Genomic DNA, 24,719 nt, shown 5'->3' on the forward strand with positions numbered 1-24,719 from the left:
ATATATTCTCTCAGTGAATGTCACCCAGTTCATTCAGATTAAAGCATGAGCCATGCTAGGGACACATTCCATGATCCTTGTGTTTTATTTATGATCTCCCTAGAGTGATAAATTCCCAGCTGAGTGGTGCCATTTACACCAATCAATTATTTTTATTGGCACCCCTCTGAATGTATGTGACTTATGTCTCACTGAAATGCAAAAACATCTGGGAAGTGTTGCACGCAGTAAAATATTTTATTCATTGATGACTTTAGGGATTTTCAGTGTAAATAATGTCCAACCTTAATGATTAGAATTAATTCATGCCTGTAGGAAAGTAAGGTTGCATCCCTAATGCTAAAGATATGGAACTGTCTAACTGAGGTCAGGTCAGGTCAGGTCAGGCTTGTTGTTTTCAAGACAGCCAATTTTTTAAATATCTCCAACATCTCTTATGAGAAACTTGCGTTAAATCAATTTTGGACCTACAGTATCAAATTGTAAAAAAGTCAAACTTTTAAACTTTTGAAGCCAGCTCTTTTAGCCCTGTTCTTAATGTCATAACTTTACCATATTTTTTTTTTACCTGTAAGGAATGACTGTGAACCTAGTGCAAGTTCTTATTACTTCACACTTAAATATTTCTGATGCACATTTGTTTTACATTTTAAATGGGTGTTTAATAGGTTACTATGGATTAAAGTTGATGTAAAAGAGGAAGGACAGATTTAACTGGTGGCATTAGATTAGACCTAATTTTTTTATTTAATTTTTAGCATGTGTAGAACAATCCACACTTCCAAAGAGTATCCTTTTCCATAAATAGCATGACATTGCCACCTGCTGGTGAAGAGTACACATCTGAAGTTGTCTTTGTCAAATGTGCTCAGGGCTGGGTAAATATGACCCTGAAAGATAGATAGATAGATAGATAGATAGATAGATAGATAGATATATATATATATATATATATATATACAAACATACTGTATGTATTGCATGAATTCACCAAAAAAATAAAAAATGAACATGTTGTATAAAGAAAATGAAATCTCTTTTAGCATAATTTAAGTTTTTGCATGTGGGTTTACTGAGATTCACTGTTAAAAAATAAAAAGACTTCAGCTTTAATTTTAATTCTAATCAATTCAATACAAATTACTTTTGCATTGCACTTTCCATAAGGCAATCACACTGCCCCCCAAAACATGTCAGTACACACTCACAACAGACAGGACAATTCAGCTCAAGAAAATGTATTGAAATTCACACTTTACAAAAACTGTTCTGAATAAAATTGCCATTTATCAATTAGGGTAATAAATAACAGTTGTTTTATTACATGTTCTTTAAAAAATATAAAACAATACTGACTGCAACTTAGTAGAAATATACAATTTAACACCACAAAGTCCTGCAATATAATTTCAGTGTTGCATTAACACAATACAATTGCACATCTAAAAGTAAACAAACATTAAATATGGAAAATATATACATGCACATAAATATCAAATCAATGTGATTTCCAAGTAATCTTTGGTTCTGTTCTACATTCACTTTCCATGTATTTTACAAGCTGCATTATCAATCACTTTTTATTATTTTTTATTTTTTATAAATTAAACTTGAGATGCTCTATTGCTAAAATAGACTGTAATGACTGTAATGGCATATGTCATACAATAATACAATCTTTGCCTTGCTAAAAATGGCAATCTATAAATACTAACCACAACTTGATTTAATAAAGCCTTTAAAAGCATACACGTCTGAACATTCCATAACCAGCACTCTCTGCAATTTCACATCAAGGTGCATTCTGGATTCATCGAGAGATTTACTGCTTGCAACAGAATTATTAATTCAAAAAGAATTTGTTCTTTTTGTTCCACTTTTATTTTAGTCCTCACGAAGATATGCCTCTGGAACATCCCCCAGGTCATGTATGTTAATGCTGGAGGCATACTCGGCCATTCTCTGGATTTCTTCCGCTTTAGTTTCTGCCAGTTTTTTCTCTGCATCTTTTGAGATCTGTCTAACCTCCTCCACTTTGGACTGTGCGACCTGCAGATTAGTCTTTGTGGTTGTACCTGTATGTTCAGCTCCTGCAAAAATATTAGGGCTGAATCAGTTTACAGACAAGACCATTTTTTTTAGATTGCAGAGGAAATATACAAAATGTATACAAGTTTTATGCAAATGATTCAAAAACACACCTGAACTGTTGGCTGCTTCTACTGATAACTCACAGATGTTAATGGCATTCATCCAGTTTGACTCAAAGCGTCTACATTCTTCAAGTCTATCACCAACCTAACCAAAAAAAAGTTACATTGTAAGTTCTGTAATTCTCAGTGAAGTCAAACTGATTTCCTCTTCAAGTAGCCATAAAATATTAACAAGGTCTGTTAGTAGTCTTGAAAATCATGATGTAAGCCATGCACTGTAAATCCTGATATTGTCATTATTGACAAAATGTTGCCTTAATTAAACATTACTTGTAACTCAAATATCTGTTCCTTGAACTTACAGTAGTTATCTTAAAAATCTGTAGACTTAAGATTTTAAGTGTTAACTCAAACGATTGAGTATAAAATTGAGGCTATGGGGAATACCCATAATCCCTTGCGCTTGCATTATTTAATTATGTTTCCCTGGTCAAAGGGAACTTATGGGGGCATTAAAGAGTTGTTATTAAGAATTTATTCAGGTTTTAGCTCTTTTGTAGAATTATTTATGTTGTTTTGTTGCAAATAGTTGTTTCGTGTGATGATACCATTAGGGTGATCTGTGTTCCCTTTGGTCAAAGTGGACCCTGTTGACTATTTCAGTCCACCTTGTACATGTGCAACTGAAGTACAAATATATATGCATTTTAGTGAAGAATTAAGTTTATTTAATGATTGACATAGAATTGGTTCTAATCTTTTTATTTGAGCTGTCTTATTGTATGATCTAAATTTGAGTCAATTCAACAAAAATTATTATTAGGAAAAACGGCATCCCAACACAATGCTTTCGGCAGCAAATAATTCACTTCACAAAATAAATTGTGGTTGGCAAAAACCATTTTATGTAGTCTGGGCTGTATTTTAAATATGCCAAACTACTGTACAGTTTGATCGAGTTTTTTGATCACACAGCCTTTGACATCAACAACAACAAAAATATGGGAAAACTATTTTTCTATCATAACCATGCACGATTATATGGTTAGCAGTACTTTTATTATTTGCATTTAGCATGGGTTTCCCCTTGCTGTCCACGACCCTGTCAGAACAGACCTGCGACACATTTTTGGGACACAATCCACCTGTTGAGAACCACTAATCTAGGCCAAGTCTTTTGAAAAGAGAAACACTTAGATAGAACTAAAGAACTACAAAAAGGAAACAAATATGCAAGAAATTTACCTCCACTCGTTGGCCAATGATCACCTGCCAAATGCTGTCCTCTTCCGCAAGGGTGAGTTTTCCTATTGAGGATATATATTGTTTCTGAAGGGCAATGAGTGTATGTAGTGCCTAAGGAACAGATACAATGATAAAATTACTTAAAATATTTCTGTTAAAAACTAGAATGCAATGACAACACAAGATAAAAAACTAAAACAAGTTTTTATGATTACACAGTTGGTTCATGCTGCAGTGTTTATATCTTACTTTGGCATATTGTGTGAGGGCATCCACAAGGGCCATTGTGGTCTGAGAGAGGTACGTGTTGGCACTGTCTGTGACCAAACAGGAAGCCCGGCGGATCAGGGATTCATGTGAGAGGTTTTCCATTTGCTGTAGAGAAAACAATACGTTTTAACATCTATAACTTGTCACAACAGAAATGTACACAATGCACATTGTCAAGCTAAGGAAGCTCAATAATTGCATTTTTTACTAATAAGAAAAACAATTACAGATCTCTAATGGAATTTGTTTACTAGTCAATTGAGCTTAACAATTGAATATAAACTTGTCATGTTTCCATTGATTCACATTTATTTTTAATTATAGAGCTCTTCAATTTAATTTTTACTAGTAAGTGTTACAATTAGAGAGCTCTGCAAATGAATTAAGAAAAACAATTGTAGATATCTTTAATTGGAGGTTTTACTAGTAGAAACTATAATTCAATTGTAGAGCTCTACAGCATTCTTACTAGTAAAAATTTAAATAGAGAGGTCTGTTTCTGCAATACTTATTAGTTGAAAATCTATTGTAGAGCTCTCTAATTGAAATGTTACTAGTAAAAATGCAATTACAAAGAGTAACTCTGTAAGCATTAAAAGCTAAATCGGCTTGCCATAGTCAAGCTCACCAGATGCTTGCTTGCACGTAGTTTACGGGCACCACTAATTCTACACTTGTGTATAGCAAGCTTGGTTACCTGGGTAAAGGGAACCGCACATAGCCCACTGCCCACACTGAACGCAACTGCATTAGATCGCGCCACCTCGGGCAAACGCAGGAGACGCTGGTGAACAGAACTGCTGCAGAGAGCATTGGCCCTGTCCCTTTAATTTAAGAAACTCAATTAGACTGAGGATAGCCTTCCAGAACATTTCTGTCTTACGTTACTAAAAGTAAGGTAGTAGAGAAACTGAGTACAATCTTACTTGAGGAGCTGCACGCATGCCGCACTCAGCCGCAGCGCTGCCATGTTTCTCCGGGCAAGCAGGAAGTCGGTCCGGCCCTTAAGAAAACTCCCACTAACACACACGCTGCAGTTCCTAAATGCCTGCATATTGCCTCACCGTCTTTCACAAATTAAAAATAACCGGGTTTATTCCTGGTTTGAGATTTGTTCGCTTTGGATCTTTGTTTGAAGTCATTCTGAAGTTGAGATCGCTGCACCCCAGTATTTATACATTGCCAAGGGACTCTGACCCAGCAAAGACCGGTCTATTGATCCGTTTATTCTGACCTTTAATCTTGATTTTAGTGGTTTAAGTTCAAGGAACGATAGGGTTTGACGCACGTTTACACACTACGTCAGCATAAAAGGTTGAGGTAAACACTAGACCGCGCATATTGAGCTGCAGTACATGGGGGCCTATTGCTCTCAGAGAACAAGAAAACAATGTCTCAGGCATATGGATTTGATGAGCAGCATGTTCTGCACGTCTCAACAGGGTTTGGCAGAAAAACAAGTCAAAATGCTAAGAAAAAACAGTGGTATGGCATACTCTAGCAAGACTACATAAGGAGCTGTACCCAGGTCCATAGCTGCGTATTCTGGGGCACCTGGCTGTATATTGCGCTGGGCCTTTTTCCTATTAAAATATACAGTTTAGAATTTGTTGTGGGGCCCCCCTGGAACTGTGGGCCCCTAGATTCATTACCACCTTTCACCCCTCTAGCTACAGCCCTGGCTGTACCTACATTGTTTACTTTACTTTGAGGATAACATACTTTTCAGTCACTGATACAATCACTTGTCGAAGTGCATACTCCGATAGATGAAGAAAGCTCTTGATAGGCTTTTTCAATTGACCTCTAACAAAACCATAGGCCTACTATATACTGACCAATAACTTATCTTTTGGCTTTGAAGAGACAGAGTGAATTGGTCTGAAAAGTTTCTCAACTGTTCCCTATCAACATGCTGAGAGACAATTATTTGGGTTTGGGACTACTTTTTCTGTCCTTGTTATCATAAAAAAAGAAAGAAAGAATAACCTAAAACATTAGACCACCACTATTTAAAAAAAATGCATGTTGTGGCATTCAGAGACTGGAAGTATGCTGTTTTTTTTTTTATTCATCCATTCATTCATTCATTCATTCATTGCTCTATTTAAATACAATTCTGGTCTGCATGCATATTGGGGGTTTAGTTTGTCCATATGGGAGAATTTAGAAGGTACAAAGCTGTTCCACTTTTGAACACCCTTAAAAGTGTATATAAGACAAATAACCACAACAAAGTGAAGACCTTTAAAAAGTGATGAAATCTCTCAGGAGAGTTCGTCAATACTTATCTCAAGCAATGGTAATAAGAATGTACATATAAACAAAGGGGTTTTTATAGATCAGGGTTCAAATCACAAGAATCACAGCTGCATCATGTCACAGAAACAGTGGCATGCAAAGGCCATATAACATACACACACACATAATGTATACTGTCGGCGCAGCTTTTTTGCACTGTGACATTTATTTGAATGATGTTGCTAATATGTATATGCTTATAGTTAAAATGTAAAGTTTCGTTTTTGAGATACGAAAATGATACAAATGATGTTTCTCTCTAATGTCATAATTCGACTTGCTGATTGGTAAGAACATATCTTGAAATAGTGTGTAAATAATTTTGTAAAAGAGGGGTAATATGCACTCATAAATTATTTTAGCCTATTTATGATTTACGCATTTCACTTTCATAACAAAATTCCATTGTATTGACTTGCGTAATCTTTAAAAAATAATTACAATTTGAATAAATGTAATTAACTTTATTTTGTTAAAGATTACACAATTCGTAAATATAGGCTTAACTATTTTTTGAGAGTGTGTTTGCCTTAAAGGAGATGCAATAAGTATTAAATCAGTGTGCATTGAGTATTTGCCTTAAAGGAGATGCAATGAGTACAGCGTGAAACTGGCAACACAATACTGCTCGTGTACATAAGGTCTCGATGGAAAATTTAACAAAAGTGTTGAACTTTACTAGATAATGACCCACTATTCAGCGTTTTTATATCATATGCTATATGTTATTATATTTATAATGCCAGGTGTCATGCCAGGTGGATTTCATCTACAGTGGATTTATATTTTCCCAGTTTTGCAGATGACAGAATGTGTTTATTTTTATTTGTATAATTTCCTAGTTGCTGAAGTAATTTCTTTTTTTTTTCTTTTTCTAAGTGTAATGTTCTAATTTTCTCATTTGAACTTTTCTTTTTCTAAGTGTAATGTATGCTAATAGATTTCCTTATATGTGGATTTCTGTTTACAAAAATGATTGACATTCAGTAAACACATTGGCATTATTTTAATCCAAGTTGAGTTATCCAATCTAATTCCACAATAACATTTTACTTGGCTCAAAAGATGAGAATCCACTTGTTGCCCTCCATCCTAAACCATTTTTGTTATTATTGAAAATACATTTGCGTTATTGTATCATTTTCACAATATTAATGCTTTTAATTTCTAAAAAATTAGAAAAATGCTTGTCATGTTCAAATAAATTATTAAAATGTTTATTTGAATGAAAATATAGCAAGTAATGTAAAAGGGTATACTCCACTAGTCAAGGGTCTATTCCACCCATTATGCTTAATCGAGCCAACAGAGGTCGCCCTTAAGTAATATACCAAATCCTTCCAAAGACAACACTTGTTGTTGGTAAGAAAAATGCTCTGGATCATTTTTATTATTTGTGTAGAATACATCAGCCATTATCTAATATTTATTAACCACCCTAAAGCATGTATTTGGTTCACCAAAACTGGAAAAAAATTCCATTCTAAAGAATATGTGATATACAAATGTTACTTGACATGGCATTATGACTCAGGCCTGTTACAAATATCACGAGCACTCTTAAAGCATAAATGTAAAAAAAAAAAAAAAAAAATACAGTTCTGTCACATATCAGTTTGATTGAATGGTCCACATTAAAGGCTTTAACAGAAGATCATGTATGTTTATCTGTGTCAGAGATAACATTCACTTTACATCTGATATAGTAAACCAGAGCTGCATAGAATTTCTCATCTCTAAAACCATAGACAAGAGGGCTTACTGCTCTGGAAGTGATACTAAATGCCAGGAAATTAAAAAAGCGCACAGTCAGGTATAATTGAATGTCATACTGCATCACTACAGCTTCAATGTAGGGACACATAACTTCCGCAGTACACAAAAAAAGCTGAATGATATGCAGGGAAATGGTGCGCTGTCCTTTTGATGCTGATTTCTTGTCACTATAGGCTGCCCGTGCAGCAAGGAATATCATGACATAACAAAAGACCTCAATTATGAGGATAAACACCATTCCCATAATATACAATAGACCCCTGGCAAAGCGACGAATCCTTTCCGGAAGCATAATCTCATAGTGGCAGTGTGTGAGTTGAGTCAAGTATTCATGAGAGGCTGTGCTAACAAGGATAAACATATCAACAAAGGGGCTTATGGAGCTCAGGATCCAAATCAGTAAAATCACAATTAAGGCTCTTCTAGATGTGGAGATTGCATTATGTCGCAGCGGCATACAAATGGCCACATAACGCTCTAGACACATGGCACCGATAGTCAGTGGGGCACATGATGTGACTGTTTCCATTAGCATGCAGACAGGGATACAGAAGCGCAGAGGTATTAAAACAACATTGTATGACAGTAGCACAACAAAATCAGTCAGAAAGAGAAACATCAGGTCCACCAGCAGAGAGTGTCCAAACAATATATAGCGCGTCTCTGTTCTGAAAGTCTGCTTTCTAGAGAATATTAAGAGCATGACGAAAATGAGGTAGATGAAGGGCCACACAAAGATCTGGGTCAGTGCCAGTGATATTTTCCTCCGGATGGGGTCAATTTGGATTAGTTGCATTTGCTCATCAGCACTTGCATTGTGGCTGTCCATTGTGTGCAGATCTTAGAGAGAATTGGACAAAACACATTTCAGCAATATGCAAAATACTTGAGAATAAATAATTATGAACATTTAATTACTTTATAATTATCAATAGCCATATTTACCTGGGTTGATGTAAAAAAATAAAATACAAAAAGTTCAAAAATCAGTTCATAAATATAACTTACAGAAGGTAACTCTGGATAGTTTGAGCCCTGGTCATATATCAGCTATAATATTAGCAGTATGAGCCAAGTGATGAGGTGGGTTGTGAACAAACATTTATATAGAGTATGAAAATTGTAATGCATGACACCAGCTACGTTGATGACAACTAGAGATAAATTTAGATTTGTCTGTGTGGTGGGAATAGAGACTGTAAGGCGCAGACATGCATGCTTTAAAAACATTAAAATTGTACAGTATGGGGGGCAGTAATAAAACATTAACCCTAAACAACTAAAATTAGCCACACAACAGTTTTACAGTCTTTGGATTTGCCCTTCTCATATACAGATTCTGTGATGAAATCAATTTGACAGTTAGTAATTCTCTTTTGCTTTAAACCTCTCTTTCTTTTTTTAAAGTTATATATATATTGCATTGCTTTGGTCATTTGTTATATGAATGTTTATTTGTTTGTTTGATTTTAATTTGTTGTATTTGCAAATCCTTAGTAAACACTTTCTTCTTTTTTTTTTTTTTTTTTTAAATAAATAGTTAGTTATTGGTTTATTGGCATAATAATAATTGCATGGTAACTAAATGGTTTCCGTTCACAGGAGCAGCATTTAATTTGACCCTAAATACAGTTCAAAACACTATTAATGATGCAAATTTTTACTACTCTTAGAAATAACTATTTTATAATTCAATCTTTAGGGAAAGTCTTATTTTCCTTATTTTAAGAAGCCATTACTCCATACACATCATACTTAAATTGATAGTTCACCCAAAAATAAAAATTCTCTCATCATTTACTCACCTCCCATTTACTCATTTACATGACATCCCAGATGTGTATGACTTTCTTCTGCAGAACACAAATTTAGGTTTTTAGAAGAATATCTCAACTCTGTAGGTCCTTACAATGCAAATGAATGGGTGCCAAAATGCTGACGCTCCAAAAAGCACATAAAGGCATCGTAAAAGTAATCCATATGACTCCATTATTTTAATCCATATCTTCAGAAGAGATATGGTAGGTGTGGGTGAAAAACAGATCAATATTTAAGTCCTTTTTTGCCAGAAATTCTTCTCCCTGCCCCAGTAAGTGTCGATATGTACCAATAAATGTGAATCACCAAAAACACAAGAAAAACATGAAAGTGAAAGTTAAAGTGGAGATTGAATAAACAGGGAGGATCATTTATACTGGAGTTTTATGGATTACTTGGATTATGCTGACTGATTTTTGGAGCTTCAAAATGTTGGCCCCCATTCACTTGGTATGGACCAAAAGAGCTGAGAAAGTCTTCTAAAAATCTTCGTTTGAGTTCAGCAGATGAAAGAAAGTCATTCACATCTGGGATGGCATAAGGGTGGGTAAATGATGAGAGAATTTTAAATTTTGGGTGAACTATTTCTTTAAGAAATCATTCAAGTGTTTTAATTTGCTTTTAAAATGTTCTTATTTCTTTACTAATAAGAATTAGTTACTATTTTGAACTTAATAACTTAGTTCAAATCAATTGCAAGTGGAAATCAAAATACAAAGCCTTTTTTTCAGTTGCTTAAGTATTGACTACATGTGCATTTCTTATGTTCAATTTGGGTTCCAGAAATGACCAGAAAGAAACTGTTTTCTCTAGAAATTCACCAGTCTGTTGTTTGATTTAGATATAGAGGCTATTCCATATTTGAGTTTGCACTAATGTCTTGAGAGAAGAAAGCAAACTGGATTGGACAGAAGGCCCTGCTGCGCAACAACAAGAGGATGAGCACAGTCTCTAGTTTGATAAACTAACTAACTTTCATGTCCTAAACTGCCAACTTCAATTATCAGAACACTCTAAACACCAGTTTCTTCTAAAACACTTAAGACTCTGAGATGCAAAGAGTCTCAGAGAGTTTCAAAGAAAAAAATGCACATCTGAAAATAAGAAGAAAAGGTTTAAATGGGCAAAAGCACATAAAAGTTTTATGGTACAATAAATGATTTGAAACTTTTATTATGGATAGATTAATCTAAGTTTGATGTGGTAAAATTAAACTTCAAATTAAAATCTTAATAAACTGACCGATAAAATGCCTAAATCTGCAAACCTTGGTGAATAAAATTATCAGTTTCTTTGAAAAACATTAAAAATGTCATAGTGATTACAAACTTTTCAATATGAATTACAAATTCGTAATATAATGCAAACCGATGCAAACAAAAGGGGTACATTTGTGAGACATACAGTAGCAAGGCATTTTTAATGTTCCAGTTGGCAAGGCCCATGACTCTCCATACTAAAGTCCAACTTGAATGCCATAAAACATCTTGAGGTGGTGAGGTGGCATGCTGTTAGTCAACACAGATAAGAGTAAGGCATTTTGTGCATAATGTGTTTGCCTGAATGTAGACGTAGTCAATATCACAGCACAGAATAAACTGGATTAAATGGACCACAGTTTTGCTCATTTATTTGCAAATTGGCCACTGTTCATTATATCTGTATTTTTAACACATTTCAATTGGCAGTCAAATGTGACATGTCCAGAAACAATTTAAATTTTTAAAAAAGAAAAAAAAGTTCTCACATTTTTCACCAAACCATGGAAGTGTCATGGGTGTTGCACTCTCTCTCTCTCTTGGTCAGTATTCATTCAAAATATTTACACTGTAAAGACATAAGGTGTTCTGTAAAGATGCTCATTTGCCTAACTGGTTTCAATAGTGCAAATAAAAACCTCAGAGAGCTCAGTCTGTCTCTAATCCCACACACAACCCTGTGTTCTTTTGCATTTTGGACCTGCTTTTGCAGAATTAGATGTTTGGTTATAATGTCAATCTATTACAAAAATATTCAAATGAATTACATGACACATTGATTAATTTATTGAATAAACAGCATAATAATATTTGCAGAGAAAAGCCCATAAACAAAGTTTATTTATAGACATTACATTAAAGTTTGGCAGAAAAGTAAAGCATTTAAAGCCTTTTTTATTATTTTACAATGTTCCTTGAGGTTCACTTATAATATTAGTAAAGTTTTTGTTTGCACATAAAACAGTCATATATTTGTAAAACATGATCTTTTTCCACCCTCATTCTGACCCTCTGTCAGAAATGCTCAGTTTTGGTGCTGCTTCTCCTTTAAGGCTTGACTGTAAACGCCCACTCTTATGATTGGCTCACTGCTCTTGACTGACCTGCACTCTCCTTGCCATCTCACTGCTCACTGGTACTTGGCAGGGCCACGGAAGTAACTAGGTAAAGTAGGCTTTGATGTGTTGTTGTGGAGGTGGTCAGATGTAAATGTGGACCACAGTGTGACATCACAATGTGAAGGAAGTAGACAATGAATTGTTTTGACAGCTTGATTTCAACAAATGCTCTTTTTGTAGTGATGAGGAAGTTTTGAGTTCTGAAACTTACAGTATGTTTTTATAGTACAATGATCTCTTACATGTCAAAAGATTAAGGAAAATTTGATTCCTCATGTCATGACCTCTTTAATAGTTATTACAGAATAGTGGTTACATTACACTCTCTGTAGTAGGAGCTGGGCTGACTGCTGACTGACTCACATAAAATGATAGTATTTAATGCAATCTTGAATTTCTCTGATGGTAGAAATGTCCTTATCATGAAATGTATGTACAGCTGAGGGCTCATGGGTTAGTTTTTATTTATTTATTTAACCTGCAACTATCTCGCAGAGGGTTACATGTTTACCTGAAGCTATTGATAGACTAATTGAATTGACCTTAAACAAAGCAATACTACTGACTGACTGATAATGTATCTTTCGGCTTTGAATAGTCAGTGTGTATAATATTCAGACTGGTCTGAACATGTTCTTAGTCCTATCAGCTTATTGGGGACAGTTAATTGGGACTATTGGTACTCATAAGGAAATGATAACATTGTGCTTTTGTAAAAATAAGTAAATAAATAAATAGTGGTTAGTACTAATATTGGACGTTCGGTTTGTCCATATGGGGAACTTTTAATGGTGCAAGGTACTGTTCAAGGTTAGGAATCAATCTATCTATCTATCTGTCCATCCGTCCATCCATCCACCTACCTAAATTTGTAAAATAATCACACTTGTAACTGTTTAGAAATTTGCGAAATAATTATTATATCCAAATAAATACTGTAATTAGAACAATTTGAAGGAATACAAAATGTAATGTAAAGATCTAATTTAACTACAGTATGTGATACTTTACTGTAAATAAAACTGTTTTATATGTAGTGTGAGTCACTCATCTGCTCCTGGAAATGCTCCAAGTGATTGCAACATTCTTTAAAATATATTCTGATGGAAATTAATGAGGTTGTGGAACAACATGAGGGTGGGTGAACTATTCTGAACAGTATGCTGTAACATACTATCAGGTCTTTTGTTCCGAAACCAAAACCTCAGCCAACCGAAGCTGTTCTACATCTACATTCAGTTTCTGCTACAAAACATCAAAATATTACAGTAAAATGCAATGACTGTAGACTGTGAATGTTCCTTGTAGTTTGTAATGTTGTTTTTCAAATTCTGTTATTATTCTATCCATTTAATCCTATACCATGTTCAAATGAACACAAGGTAATGCAAACCTGGAATGATGAATACATTTTAAAGATGTTATGTGATTTATTTTCAAGAAAAGGCCTGAATCTTTCCAATGGTATAGTCCAAAGGATTATCAAATAAATAAATAAATAAATAAATTAAAAGATAGAAAGAAAGAAAGAAAGAAAGAAAGAAAGAAAGAAAAAATCAAACAATTTGTGAATTGATCCTATGTGTTTTTGTCTGAGTCTCCTATAGGACCTGTTGTGAGTATTGCAATGTCACATAAACCATAACCACATAATTTGCTCTAATTTTTTTTTTTTTTATTATTATATTTTTTTTAAAATACTGATATAGAATGTTTCACAGAACTTTGGTAGTGTCTTGGGTGCTGCACTCTCTGTGGGCCAGTGTTTTTACTTAACATATTTACATAATTACATCATGAGGTGCTATGTGTATAAGAGTTGTCCCTTAGGAGCCCAATCAGAGTGCAAAGTCATTAAATAAACATTTGCTTTGCATCTTGCTTCGGTGTAATTAGCAAAGGGATTAAGCAACTTGGCCTCATGTTACCAGGCAGGTTGCATCATTTTCCAAATCAGCTGGTCTGCCAAACAATTAGGAAACACATCGAATTACACTAAAGTACCACTGATGGCCTTTTTAACAACCTTTCAAGCACATAATTAGTCACATAGGAATTTAAGTAACTCTGTAAAGATTTGGTCAACTGGTTTCTGTGATGCATGTCTGAACCTCAGGGATCTGATCCTAAGGTACAGCATACACAGTGTATACTGCAGGTGGAAATGTGAATGTGCAAATAAATCAGATAAAACAATTGCAACAACTTAAACAAGTTGTAGTGGGTATTCAGCTTCGTATATATACAGTGGTGTGAAAATGTGTTTGCCCCCTTCCTGATTTCTTATTTTTTTGCATGTTTGTCACACTTAAATGTTTCAGATCATCAAACAAGTTTAATTATTAGTCAAAGATAACACAAGTAAACACAAAATGCAGTTTTTAAATGAAGGTTGTTATTATTAAGGGAAAACAAAATCCAAACCTACATGGCCCTGTGTGAAAAAGTGTTTGCCCCACCTGTTAAAACATAACTTAACTGTGGTTTATCACTCCTGAGTTCAATTTCTCTAGCCACACCCAGGCCTGATTACCGCCACACCTGTTCTCAATCAAGAAATTACTTAAATAGGACCTGCCTGACAAAGTGAAGTAGACCAAAAGATCTTCAAAAGCTAGACATCATGCCGAGATCCAAAGAAATTTAGGAACAAATGAGAAAGAAAGTATTTGAGATCTATCAGTCTGGAAAAGGTTATAAAGCCATTTCTAAAGCTTTGGGACTCCAGAGAACCACAGTGAGGGCCATTATCCACAAATGGCGAAAACATGGAACAGTGGTGAACCTTCCCAGGAGTGGCCGGCCGACCAAAATTACCCCAAGACCGCAGTGACGACTCATCCAAGAGGTCACAAAAGACCCCACAACAACATCCAAAGAACTGCAGGCCTCACTTGCCTCAGTTAAGGTCAGTGTTCATGACTCCTGGCCTGCATGGCAGAGTTCCAAGACGAAAACCACTGCTGAGCAAAAAGAACATTAAGGCTCGTCTCATTTTTGCCAGAAAACATCTTGATGATCCCCAAGACTTTTGGGAAAATACTCTGTGGACTGACGAGACAAAAGTTGAACTTTTTGGAAGGTGTGTGTCCCATTACATCTGGCGTAAAAGTAACACCGCATTTCAGAAAAAGAACATCATACCAACAGTAAAATATGGTGGTGGTAGTGTGATGGTCTGGGGCTGTTTTGCTGCTTCAGGACCTGGAAGACTTGCTGTGATAAATGGAACCATGAATTCTGCTGTCTACCAAAAAATCCTGAAGGAGAATGTCCGGCCATCTGTTCGTGACCTCAAGCTGAAGCAAACTTGGGTTCTGCAGCAGGACAATGATCCAAAACACACCAGCAAGTCCACCTCTGAATGGCTGAAGAAAAACAAAATGAAGACTTTGGAGTGGCCTAGTCAAAGTCCTGACCTGAATCCTATTGAGATGCTGTGGCATGACCTTAAAAAGGCAGTTCATGCACGAAAACCCTCCAATGTGGTTGAATTACAACAATTCTGCAAAGATGAGTGGGCCAAAATTCCTCCACAGTGCTGTAAAAGACTCATTGCAAGTTATCACAAACGCTTGATTGCAGTTGTTGCTGCTAAGGGTGGCCCAACCAGTTATTAGGTTTAGGGGGCAATCACTTTTTCACACAGGGCCATGTAGGTTTGGATTTTGTTTTCCCTTAATAATAACAACCTTCATTTAAAAACTGCATTTTGTGTTTACTTGTGTTATCTTTGACTAATATTTAAACTTGTTTGATGATCTGAAACATTTAAGTGTGACAAACATGCAAAAAAATAAGAAATCAGGAAGGGGGCAAACACTTTTTCACACCACTGTATATATATAAAATAATCTTGGGAGGGTCACGTGACGCCACGCAAGGATCGGATGTGTGAACGGCGAGCTTTGCGCACTTTGCTAGTTTTAACACTTTTAATGACATAAACCGGTGAGATTCGATACACTCTGTTCCATAACTGTTCTAGGAGGACAATATGTCAAAGAATTCAAAATCCTCGGGCTCTGGAGACATTAAAAGACACTTATGTGCTCAAGCTGACACCCCTGAGGAGGCCGCGAGCCTGGGAGTCGATTTAGTCGGAGAAGTGCAGGAAATGCGGCGAGAGATTCTGAACACGTCGGCAATGCTGACGAAGGTCATTGCTGACTTAGAGGATCTTGCTGTTTTATGTCGATCGATCACTGCTATGGAGGCGAAATTCACTGAGGTGGTTACAATATGTCAATGAATTCAAAATCCTCGGGCTCTGAAGACATTAAAAGACACTTACGTGCTCAAGCTGACACCCCTGAGGAGGCCGCGAGCCTGGGAGTCGATTTAGTTGGAGAAATGCAGGAAATGCAGCAAGAGATTCTGAACACTTCGGCAATGCTGATGAAGGTCGTTGCTGACTTGAAAGATCTTGCTATTATACGTCAATCGATCACTGCTATGGAAGCGAAATTCACTGAGGTGGTTACAATATGTCAAAGAATTCAAAATCTTCTGTCTCTGGAGACATTAAAAGACTCTTACGTGGTCAAGCTGATGCCCCTGAGGAGGCCGCGAGCCTGGGAGTCGATTTAGTCGGAGAAGTGCGGGAAATGCGGCGAGAGATTCTGAACATGTCGGCAATGCTGACAAAGGTCATTGCTGACTTGAAAGATCTTGCTATTATACGTCAATCGATCACTGCTATGGAAGCGAAATTCACTGAGGTGGTTACAAGTGTGGGGGTTGTCGAGAAACGGATTGATTATCTGGAGTCATCGGAGAGGGAATTATCTAATCTCCGCTAGCAACCAAGGTGGATTTGGAGCGTGTCTGGGAGAAGTTGGAGGACATGGAGAACCGTAGCCGGCAGAATAACGTCCATATCGTTGGAATCCCTGAGGGAGCAGAGGGACAGGATACAGTGAAATTCCTGGATGGGCTCTTTCTGAATATGCTCGACATAGCAAGCCATAAGCTGGAAATCGAGTGAGCTCACAGAGTTCCTGCTCGTCGAATGTGGAATGTGAATGGGTTGGAGCACCCCATAAAAAGAAGGAAGGTTATTTCTTTTATTAAGCGTAAGAAATATGATATAGTGTTTCTTCACGAAATGCATCTTTCTCTGCAGGAAGCTGAAAGATTTGGAAAGATATGGGGTGGACATGTTTTTTATAGTGCTGGCTCGAGTAAGTGCAGGGGAGTCATTACACTGATAAGTAAACATCTACAATTCAAATGTCTCAAACAGAGTAAAGATAAATTAGGAAGAGTCATTATTGTTTTAGATGAAATTCAGGGACAAAGTCTTATTTTGGCTAATATTTATGCACCTATTGTTGATGATCAGGGCTTTTTTATAGATCTTGAAGGGATGTTGCATTCCGCTGGCACCCCAGCGGCTTGCAACTTATTTTGGCTAATATTGGGAGGAGAATTTGATCATAGTGAAGCAAAAGTGTGCAAGCCCCCTAGAGCAACATTGATGCTTCACAGGATGTGTAAAAATCTAGATCTTATAGGTATTTGGAGATTTTTGAACCCATCTGGTAGGGACTATACATTTTTTTCATCAGTCCATAAGATTTACTCTTGAATAGATTTATTTATTTTTTTATATCTAAGTCCCTCATTTCATCTGTCGTTGATTGCTCAATTGGAAATATTTTAGTCTCAGATGATGCCCTGGTGTGTTTAGAGGTGTTGCCACATATGAAGAAAAGGAAATCATATAGTTGGCGCTTTAATGTATCCCTAATGCAAAATCCTGAATTCCAACAAATGGTAAAGGCTGAAATCAGTGTCTATATGGAGACCAACTGGTCCTCAGTATCCTCTGTGGGCGTGGCTTGGGAGGCATTTAAGGTGGTTCTTATGGGCCAGATCATACAGCATGCCGCATTCACCAAAAAATCCAAAGCACAAAAACTCGCGGAATTGGAAGGGAATATTAAAAGTGCCAAGGCAGAGCTGAAGTGCCGAATGTCGTCTAATGGCCTCAGAGAATCAGAATCAGAATCAGATCAGAATGAGCTTTATTGCCAAGTATGCTTACACATACAAGGAATTTGTGTTTGTGACAGGAGCTTCCAATACACAACAATACAAAACAGCAACAAGACTTTTAAAAAATAATTAAAATTTAATACAAAATAAATAAATATTGAAAAGAAAAATAGACTAATATATATATATATATATATATATATATATATATACACATATACATATATACACACATACACACACACACACACACACACATACATACATACACATACATATATACACTACCGGTCAAAAGTTTTGAAACACTTGACTGAAATGTTTCTCAAGATCTTAAAAATCTTTTGATCTGAAGGCGTATGCTTAAATGTTTGAAATTAGTTTTGTAGACAAAAATATAATTGTGCCACCATATTAATTTATTTCATTATAAAACTAAAATGTAATACAAAAAAAAGTTTTTGAAATTGATGACTTGGACCAAATAATAAAGAAAAGCAGCCAATAAATGCCCAACATAGATGGGAACTCCTTCAATACTGTTTAAAAAGCATCCCAGGGTGATACCTCAAGAAGTTGGTTGAGAAAATGTCAAGAGTACATGTCTGCAAATTCTAAGATGCTAAAATATAACACAGTTTTGATTTATTTTGGATTTTGTTTAGTCACAACATAATTCCCATAGTTCCATTTATGTTATTCCATAGTTTTGATGACTTTACTATTATTGTAAAATGTGAAGAAAAAATATTATAATAAAGAATAAGTGTTTCAAAACTTTTGACCAGTAGTGTGTGTGTGTATATATATATATATACAGGTGCATCTCAATAAATTAGAATGTCATGGAAAAGTTCATTTATTTCAGTAATTCAACTCAAATTGTGAAACTCGTGTATTAAATAAATTCAGTGCACACAGACTGAAGTAGTTTAAGTCTTTGGTTCTTTTAATTGTGATGATTTTGGCTCACATAACAAAAACCCACCAATTCACTATCTCAAAAAATTAGAATACATCATAAGACCAATAAAAAAAAACATTTTTAGTGAATTGTTGGCCTTCTGGAAAGTATGTTCATTTACTGTATATGTACTCAATACTTGGTAGGGGCTCCTTTTGCTTTAATTACTGCCTCAATTCGGCATGGCATGGAGGTGATCAGTTTGTGGCACTGCTGAGGTGGTATGGAAGCCCAGGTTTCTTTGACAGTGGCCTTCAGCTCATCTGCATTTTTTGGTCTCTTGTTTCTCATTTTCCTCTTGACAATACCCCATAGATTCTCTATGGGGTTCAGGTCTGGTGAGTTTGCTGGCCAGTCAAGCACACCAACACCATGGTCATTTAACCAACTTTTGGTGCTTTTGGCAGTGTGGGCAGGTGCCAAATCCTGCTGGAAAATGAAATCAGCATCTTTAAAAAGCTGGTCAGCAGAAGGAAGCCTGAAGTGCTCCAGAATTTCTTGGTAAACGGGTGCAGTGACTTTGGTTTTCAAAAAACACAATGGACCAACACCAGCAGATGACATTGCACCCCAAATCATCACAGACTGTGGAAACTTAACACTGGACTTCAAGCAACTTGGGCTATGAGCTTCTCCACCCTTCCTCCAGACTCTAGGACCTTGGTTTCAAAATGAAATACAAAACTTGCTCTCATCTGAAAAGAGGACTTTGGACCACTGGGCAACAGTCCAGTTCTTCTTCTCCTTAGCCCAGGTAAGACGCCTCTGACGTTGTCTGTGGTTCAGGAGTGGCTTAACAAGAGGAATACGACAACTGTAGCCAAATCCCTTGACACGTCGGTGTGTGCTGGCTCTTGATGCCTTGACCCCAGCCTCAGTCCATTCCTTGTGAAGTTCACCCAAATTCTTGAATCGATTTTGCTTGACAATCCTGAGGCTGCGGTTCTCTCGGTTGGTTGTGCATCTTTTTCTTCCACACTTTTTCCTTCCACTCAACTTTCTGTTAACATGCTTGGATACAGCACTCTGTGAACAGCCAGCTTCTTTGGCAATGAATGTTTGTGGCTTACCCTCCTTGTGAAGGGTGTCAATGATTGTCTTCTGGACAACTGTCAGATCAGCAGTCTTCCCCATGATTGTGTAGCCTAGTGAACCAAACTGAGAGACCATTTTGAAGGCTCAGGAAATCTTTGCAGGTGTTTTGAGTTGATTAGCTGATTTGGCATGTCACCATATTCTAATTTTTTGAGATAGTGAATTGGTGGGTTTTTGTTAAATGTGAGCCAAAATCATCACAATTAAAAGAACCAAAGACTTAAACTACTTCAGTCTGTGTGCATTGAATTTATTTAATACACGAGTTTCACAATTTGAGTTGAATTACTGAAATAAATGAACTTTTCCATGACATTCTAATTTATTGAGATGCACCTGTATATATATATATATATATATATATATATATATATATATATATATATATATATATATATATATATATACACACACACATACAGTACATACACATGCACATATATACACATACAGTTGTGCTCAAAAGTTTGCATACCCTGGCAGAAATTGTGAAATTTTGGCATTGATTTTGAAAATATGGCATTGATTTTGAAAATATGACTGATCATGCAAAAAGTCTTTTATTTAAGGATAGTGATCATATGAAGCCATTTATTATCACATAGTTGTTTGTCTCCTTGAAACAACCACACCGTCTTTTTCCAGAGCAGCCTGTATTTCTCCTGAGGTTACCTGTGGGTTTTTCTTTGTATCCTGAACAATTCTTCTGGCAGTTGTGGCTGAAATCTTTCTTGGTCTACCTGATCTTGGCTTGGTATCAAGAGATCCCCGAATTTTCCACTTCTTAATAAGTGACTGAACAGTACTGACTGGCATTTTCAAGGCTTTGGATATCTTTTTATATCCTTTTCCATCTTTATGAAGTTCCATTACCTTGTTACGCAGGTCTTTTGACAGTTCTTTTCTGCTCCCCATGGCTCAGTATCTAGCCTGCTCAGTGCATCCACATGAGAGCTAACAAACTCATTGACTATTTATACACAGACACTAATTGCAATTTAAAAAGCCACAGGTGTGGGAAATTAACCTTTAATTGCCATTTAAACCTGTGTGTGTCACCTTGTGTTTTAAAAAGGAGCCAAACAACTATGTGATAATAAATGGCTTCATATGATCACTAACCTTAAATAAAAGATCAGTCATATTTTCAAAATCAATGCCAAAATTTCACAATTTCTGCCAGGGTATGCAAACTTTTGAGCACAACTGTATATATATATATATATATATATATATATATATATATATACAGATATATACACATACATACATACATACACACACACATACATATACATACATACATACATACATACATACACACACATACATACATACACACATACACATATGTAGTGCAAATCTAAATAAAAATCAGTTATATACAGTACAAGGGAATGTAATGGCAGAAGAGGTTGGATGTGTTGGATAATATAAAAGACTAAGTTGTGTATTGCACATTAATTATTGCTCAGTGGGGCAGTTTTAACTGTTCATGAGATGGATAGCCTGGGGGAAAAACTGTTCCTGTGCCTGGCGGTTCTGGTGCTCAGAGCTCTGAAGCGTCGGCTAGAAGGCAACAGTTCAAAGAGGTGGTGGGCAGGGTGAGTGGGGTACAGAATTATTTTTCCAACCTTTTTCCTCAATCTGGAAGTGTATAGTTCTGGAAGGGAGGGCAGGGGGCAACCAATAATCCTCTCAGCAGTCCGAACTGTCCTTTGTAGTCTTTTGATATCCGATTTCATAGCTGAACCAAACCAGACAGTTATTGAAGTGCAGAGGACAGACTCAATGACTGCTGAGTAGAACTATATCAGCAGCGCCTGTGGCAGGTTGAACTTCCTCAACTGGCGAAGGAAGCACAACCTCTGCTGAGCCTTTTTCGCAATGGAGTCAATGTGGGTATCCCACTTCAGGTCCTGTGAGATGGTAGTGGCCAGGAACCTGAATGACTCCACTGCTGCCACAGTGCTGTTTAGAATGGTGAGGAGGGACAGTGTTGGGGTGTTCCTCCTAAAGTCCACAATCATCTCCACCGTTTTGAGCGTGTTCAGCTCAAGGTTGTTTTGACAGCACCAGACAGCCAGCTGTTTAACCTCCCTTCTGTATGCAGACTCATCGTCATCTCGGATGAGGCCAATGACAGTGGTGTCGTCTGTAAACTTCAGGAGCTTGACAGAGGGGTCCTTGGCGATGCAGTCTTTGGTGTAGAGGGAGAAGAGTAGTGGGGAGAGCATACATCCCTGGGGGGCACCAGGGCTGATTGTACAGGTGCTGGAAGTGAATTTCCACTGTCTCACAAGCTGCTGCCTGTCCGTCAGAAAGCTTGTAATCCACTGACAGATAGACATGGGAACAGAGAGTTGGTGTAATTTATTCTGGAGTATAGCTGGGATGATGGTGTTGAAAGCTGAACTGAAGTCCACAAAAAGGATCCTTGCATATGTCCCTGGTCTTTCCAGATGTTGCAGGATATGATGCAATCTCATGTTGACTGCATCATCCACAAACCTGTTTGCTCGATAAGCAAATTGAAGGGGATCTAGAAGGGGTCCAGTGATGTCCTTCAGGTGGGCCAACACCAGTCTCTCAAATGACTTCATGACCACAGACATCAGGGCAAAAGTTCTGTAGTCATTAAGTCCTGTGATTTTTGGTTTCTTTGGGACAGGAATGATGATTGAGCGTTTGAAGCAGCAGGGAACTTCACACTGCTCCAGTGTCAGCTATTTGGCCTTCTTGGAGGGCTCTTGGGGAGGTGCAGTGGAGAGAGAAGTGTAGTTTTAAATGTGTGTGATTATTTTATATATATATTACTCTTAATATCAGTTTTGACAGCTTTGCTTTTTATGATGTAAAAACCTGTTTTTGTAAAGTAGCCTAAACAATGTGCTTCATGTGGTAAAATCTAAATTAACTTGTTTTATTCAAGAGAAAAATATAATTTAATAGGACGAAATCAACCTGACTACAGTAGGTTACACCAGCTAAATTAACCTTGAAGGATTAGATCAATTACATAAAATCATTTCCAAGGTAACCACTGCATGTTACCACTTATTACAGTGTATACCCTTTATTATTCCAGAGAAAACATAAAGGTGCTTGATGTTGACATTTAAGATCTGTAAGGATTATAATCTATAAAGTGTTGTCTGATTCTTGAAAGCTGCATTTTTTAAAGGTGCACTCAGTAATTTTTCCCATTATAAAACGTATAAACATAAAGATATGAGTATTACTTAAAAAAGATGCACGCTCATATGACACGAAGACTCAGTCCTTTGAATATCCTAATAAAAGCTAAATTATTTCACATTGAGTGGATTACCTCATTGTTGAAATGATGAGTCAGACATTTTTATTGGACAATAAATTAATCATGGCTAAATGCCAACAGCTCATTTCTACAAAGGCATCGGTAACTGGGAACTTTTGCGTGATGCTACATCCATGCTGATAAGTGTCAGTATAATCCCAAGATGACTGCCATACCGATGAACTAAAAATCACTGACTGCACTGCACCTTTAAATTAAACATGAATGTATACACAAAAATGAACAAAAATAAACAGGAAATGATCCTGCAAATAAATATGGCATGGTCTTGAATATTCTATTCGTATTCGATCTAGCCAAATTTAATCTGCTTTTTACATTATTCCAGCCAACTAGAGTGTGCCTGGGAGCTCCAGACAACTTGTCAGTTGTTGACCTAAATCATATAGACAGCTGGTCTTTCGAATCCCCTAACTGCTGCATATGTTCTTATTGTTAAAGCATGCTTGCTGTTATCTTCGCTATTCACTGTTCAATGTTTTCCCACTCCCTCAACATTTACAGGTCAATGCACTCCAGAAAACACACAGTTGTGAGCTACGTGTCTCGCTGTCCTTATGAGTGATGCATATGACACTCTAGATTAAGCTGACAATGTACTTTTGCCTCTACGTACAACTTTGTCTGCCACACTGCAGAGCAAACAATATGGTAGAATAAGGCAGAGCACCAGAGTTCACTGTCAATAATTGATAGCTCTGTTCATGACTAGCCATGAGAAATGTAAACATTTCGAGTGCACTTCTTTTCAGTTGTGATATTTGCCAACTTACAGTATATAACCTAAATAAAAATAGTTGAAAATATTAGGCCTACTCAGATAATTAATTTAATTAGTTCAAAAGAATTAGTTTAAAGTTGGAATTATTTCCTTATTAGTTAGACTAGTAGTTTTTCCTAAAGGTTTTATTAGAAAGTAGGCCTACATGTACTATATATGCTAAAATGCAGTAGCTATTTGCACTGGGTGTACAGTAAATAGCACCTGCCACACAACGCAGTTACAGTATGCACTCCAATAGTCTGGAAATACAGAAATTGAATACAAACTGCTTCCCTAGTGTTGCTACAGTGGTGTGGGGTGTAACATCAGTGCGGATGTGCTTTTTTGAGCGGATGACCCAGGTTTGATCCCCCCTTTTGTTCCACTTTTTCCCATCCTGTTTCCTGTCTCCAGTCTTAATAATTCTGTTAATACTTCTTATAATAATAGATAAAAATTCATATAAAAATGTATTGTCTTGCAGTGATTTGGTCACGGTGATGGTCTGGGAGTTGAGAGAAAGATTTGATCCAGTTAAAATAAACCATGGTTTTACTACAGTAATATTGCAATAACCACTGTTTTTTGCGGAAGCCATAGTTTTAATACAATAACCA

General features: G+C 36.4%; 2 protein-coding genes across 2 annotated transcripts; both read right to left on the reverse strand.

Annotated features, from left to right (window-relative positions):
* Positions 1-1,293: 1,293 nt before the first annotated feature.
* Positions 1,294-4,814, reverse strand: LOC127429574 (diablo IAP-binding mitochondrial protein-like). The gene is made up of 6 exons (XM_051678694.1): positions 4,595-4,814; positions 4,366-4,492; positions 3,648-3,773; positions 3,399-3,509; positions 2,202-2,298; positions 1,294-2,090 (listed from the first exon to the last, which is right to left on the reverse strand). The coding sequence occupies exons 1-6, from the start codon at positions 4,720-4,722 to the stop codon at positions 1,885-1,887; spliced, it is 795 nt and encodes a 264-aa protein (XP_051534654.1). The 5' UTR covers positions 4,723-4,814; the 3' UTR covers positions 1,294-1,884.
* A 2,809-nt stretch (positions 4,815-7,623) lies between these two features.
* Positions 7,624-8,574, reverse strand: LOC127429695 (odorant receptor 131-2-like). The gene has a single exon (XM_051678788.1). The coding sequence runs from the start codon at positions 8,572-8,574 to the stop codon at positions 7,624-7,626; it is 951 nt and encodes a 316-aa protein (XP_051534748.1).
* Between the last annotated feature and the right edge of the window lie 16,145 nt (positions 8,575-24,719).

This window comes from Myxocyprinus asiaticus, chromosome 39, assembly GCF_019703515.2.
Source record: "Myxocyprinus asiaticus isolate MX2 ecotype Aquarium Trade chromosome 39, UBuf_Myxa_2, whole genome shotgun sequence".
NCBI lineage: Eukaryota > Metazoa > Chordata > Actinopteri > Cypriniformes > Catostomidae > Myxocyprinus > Myxocyprinus asiaticus.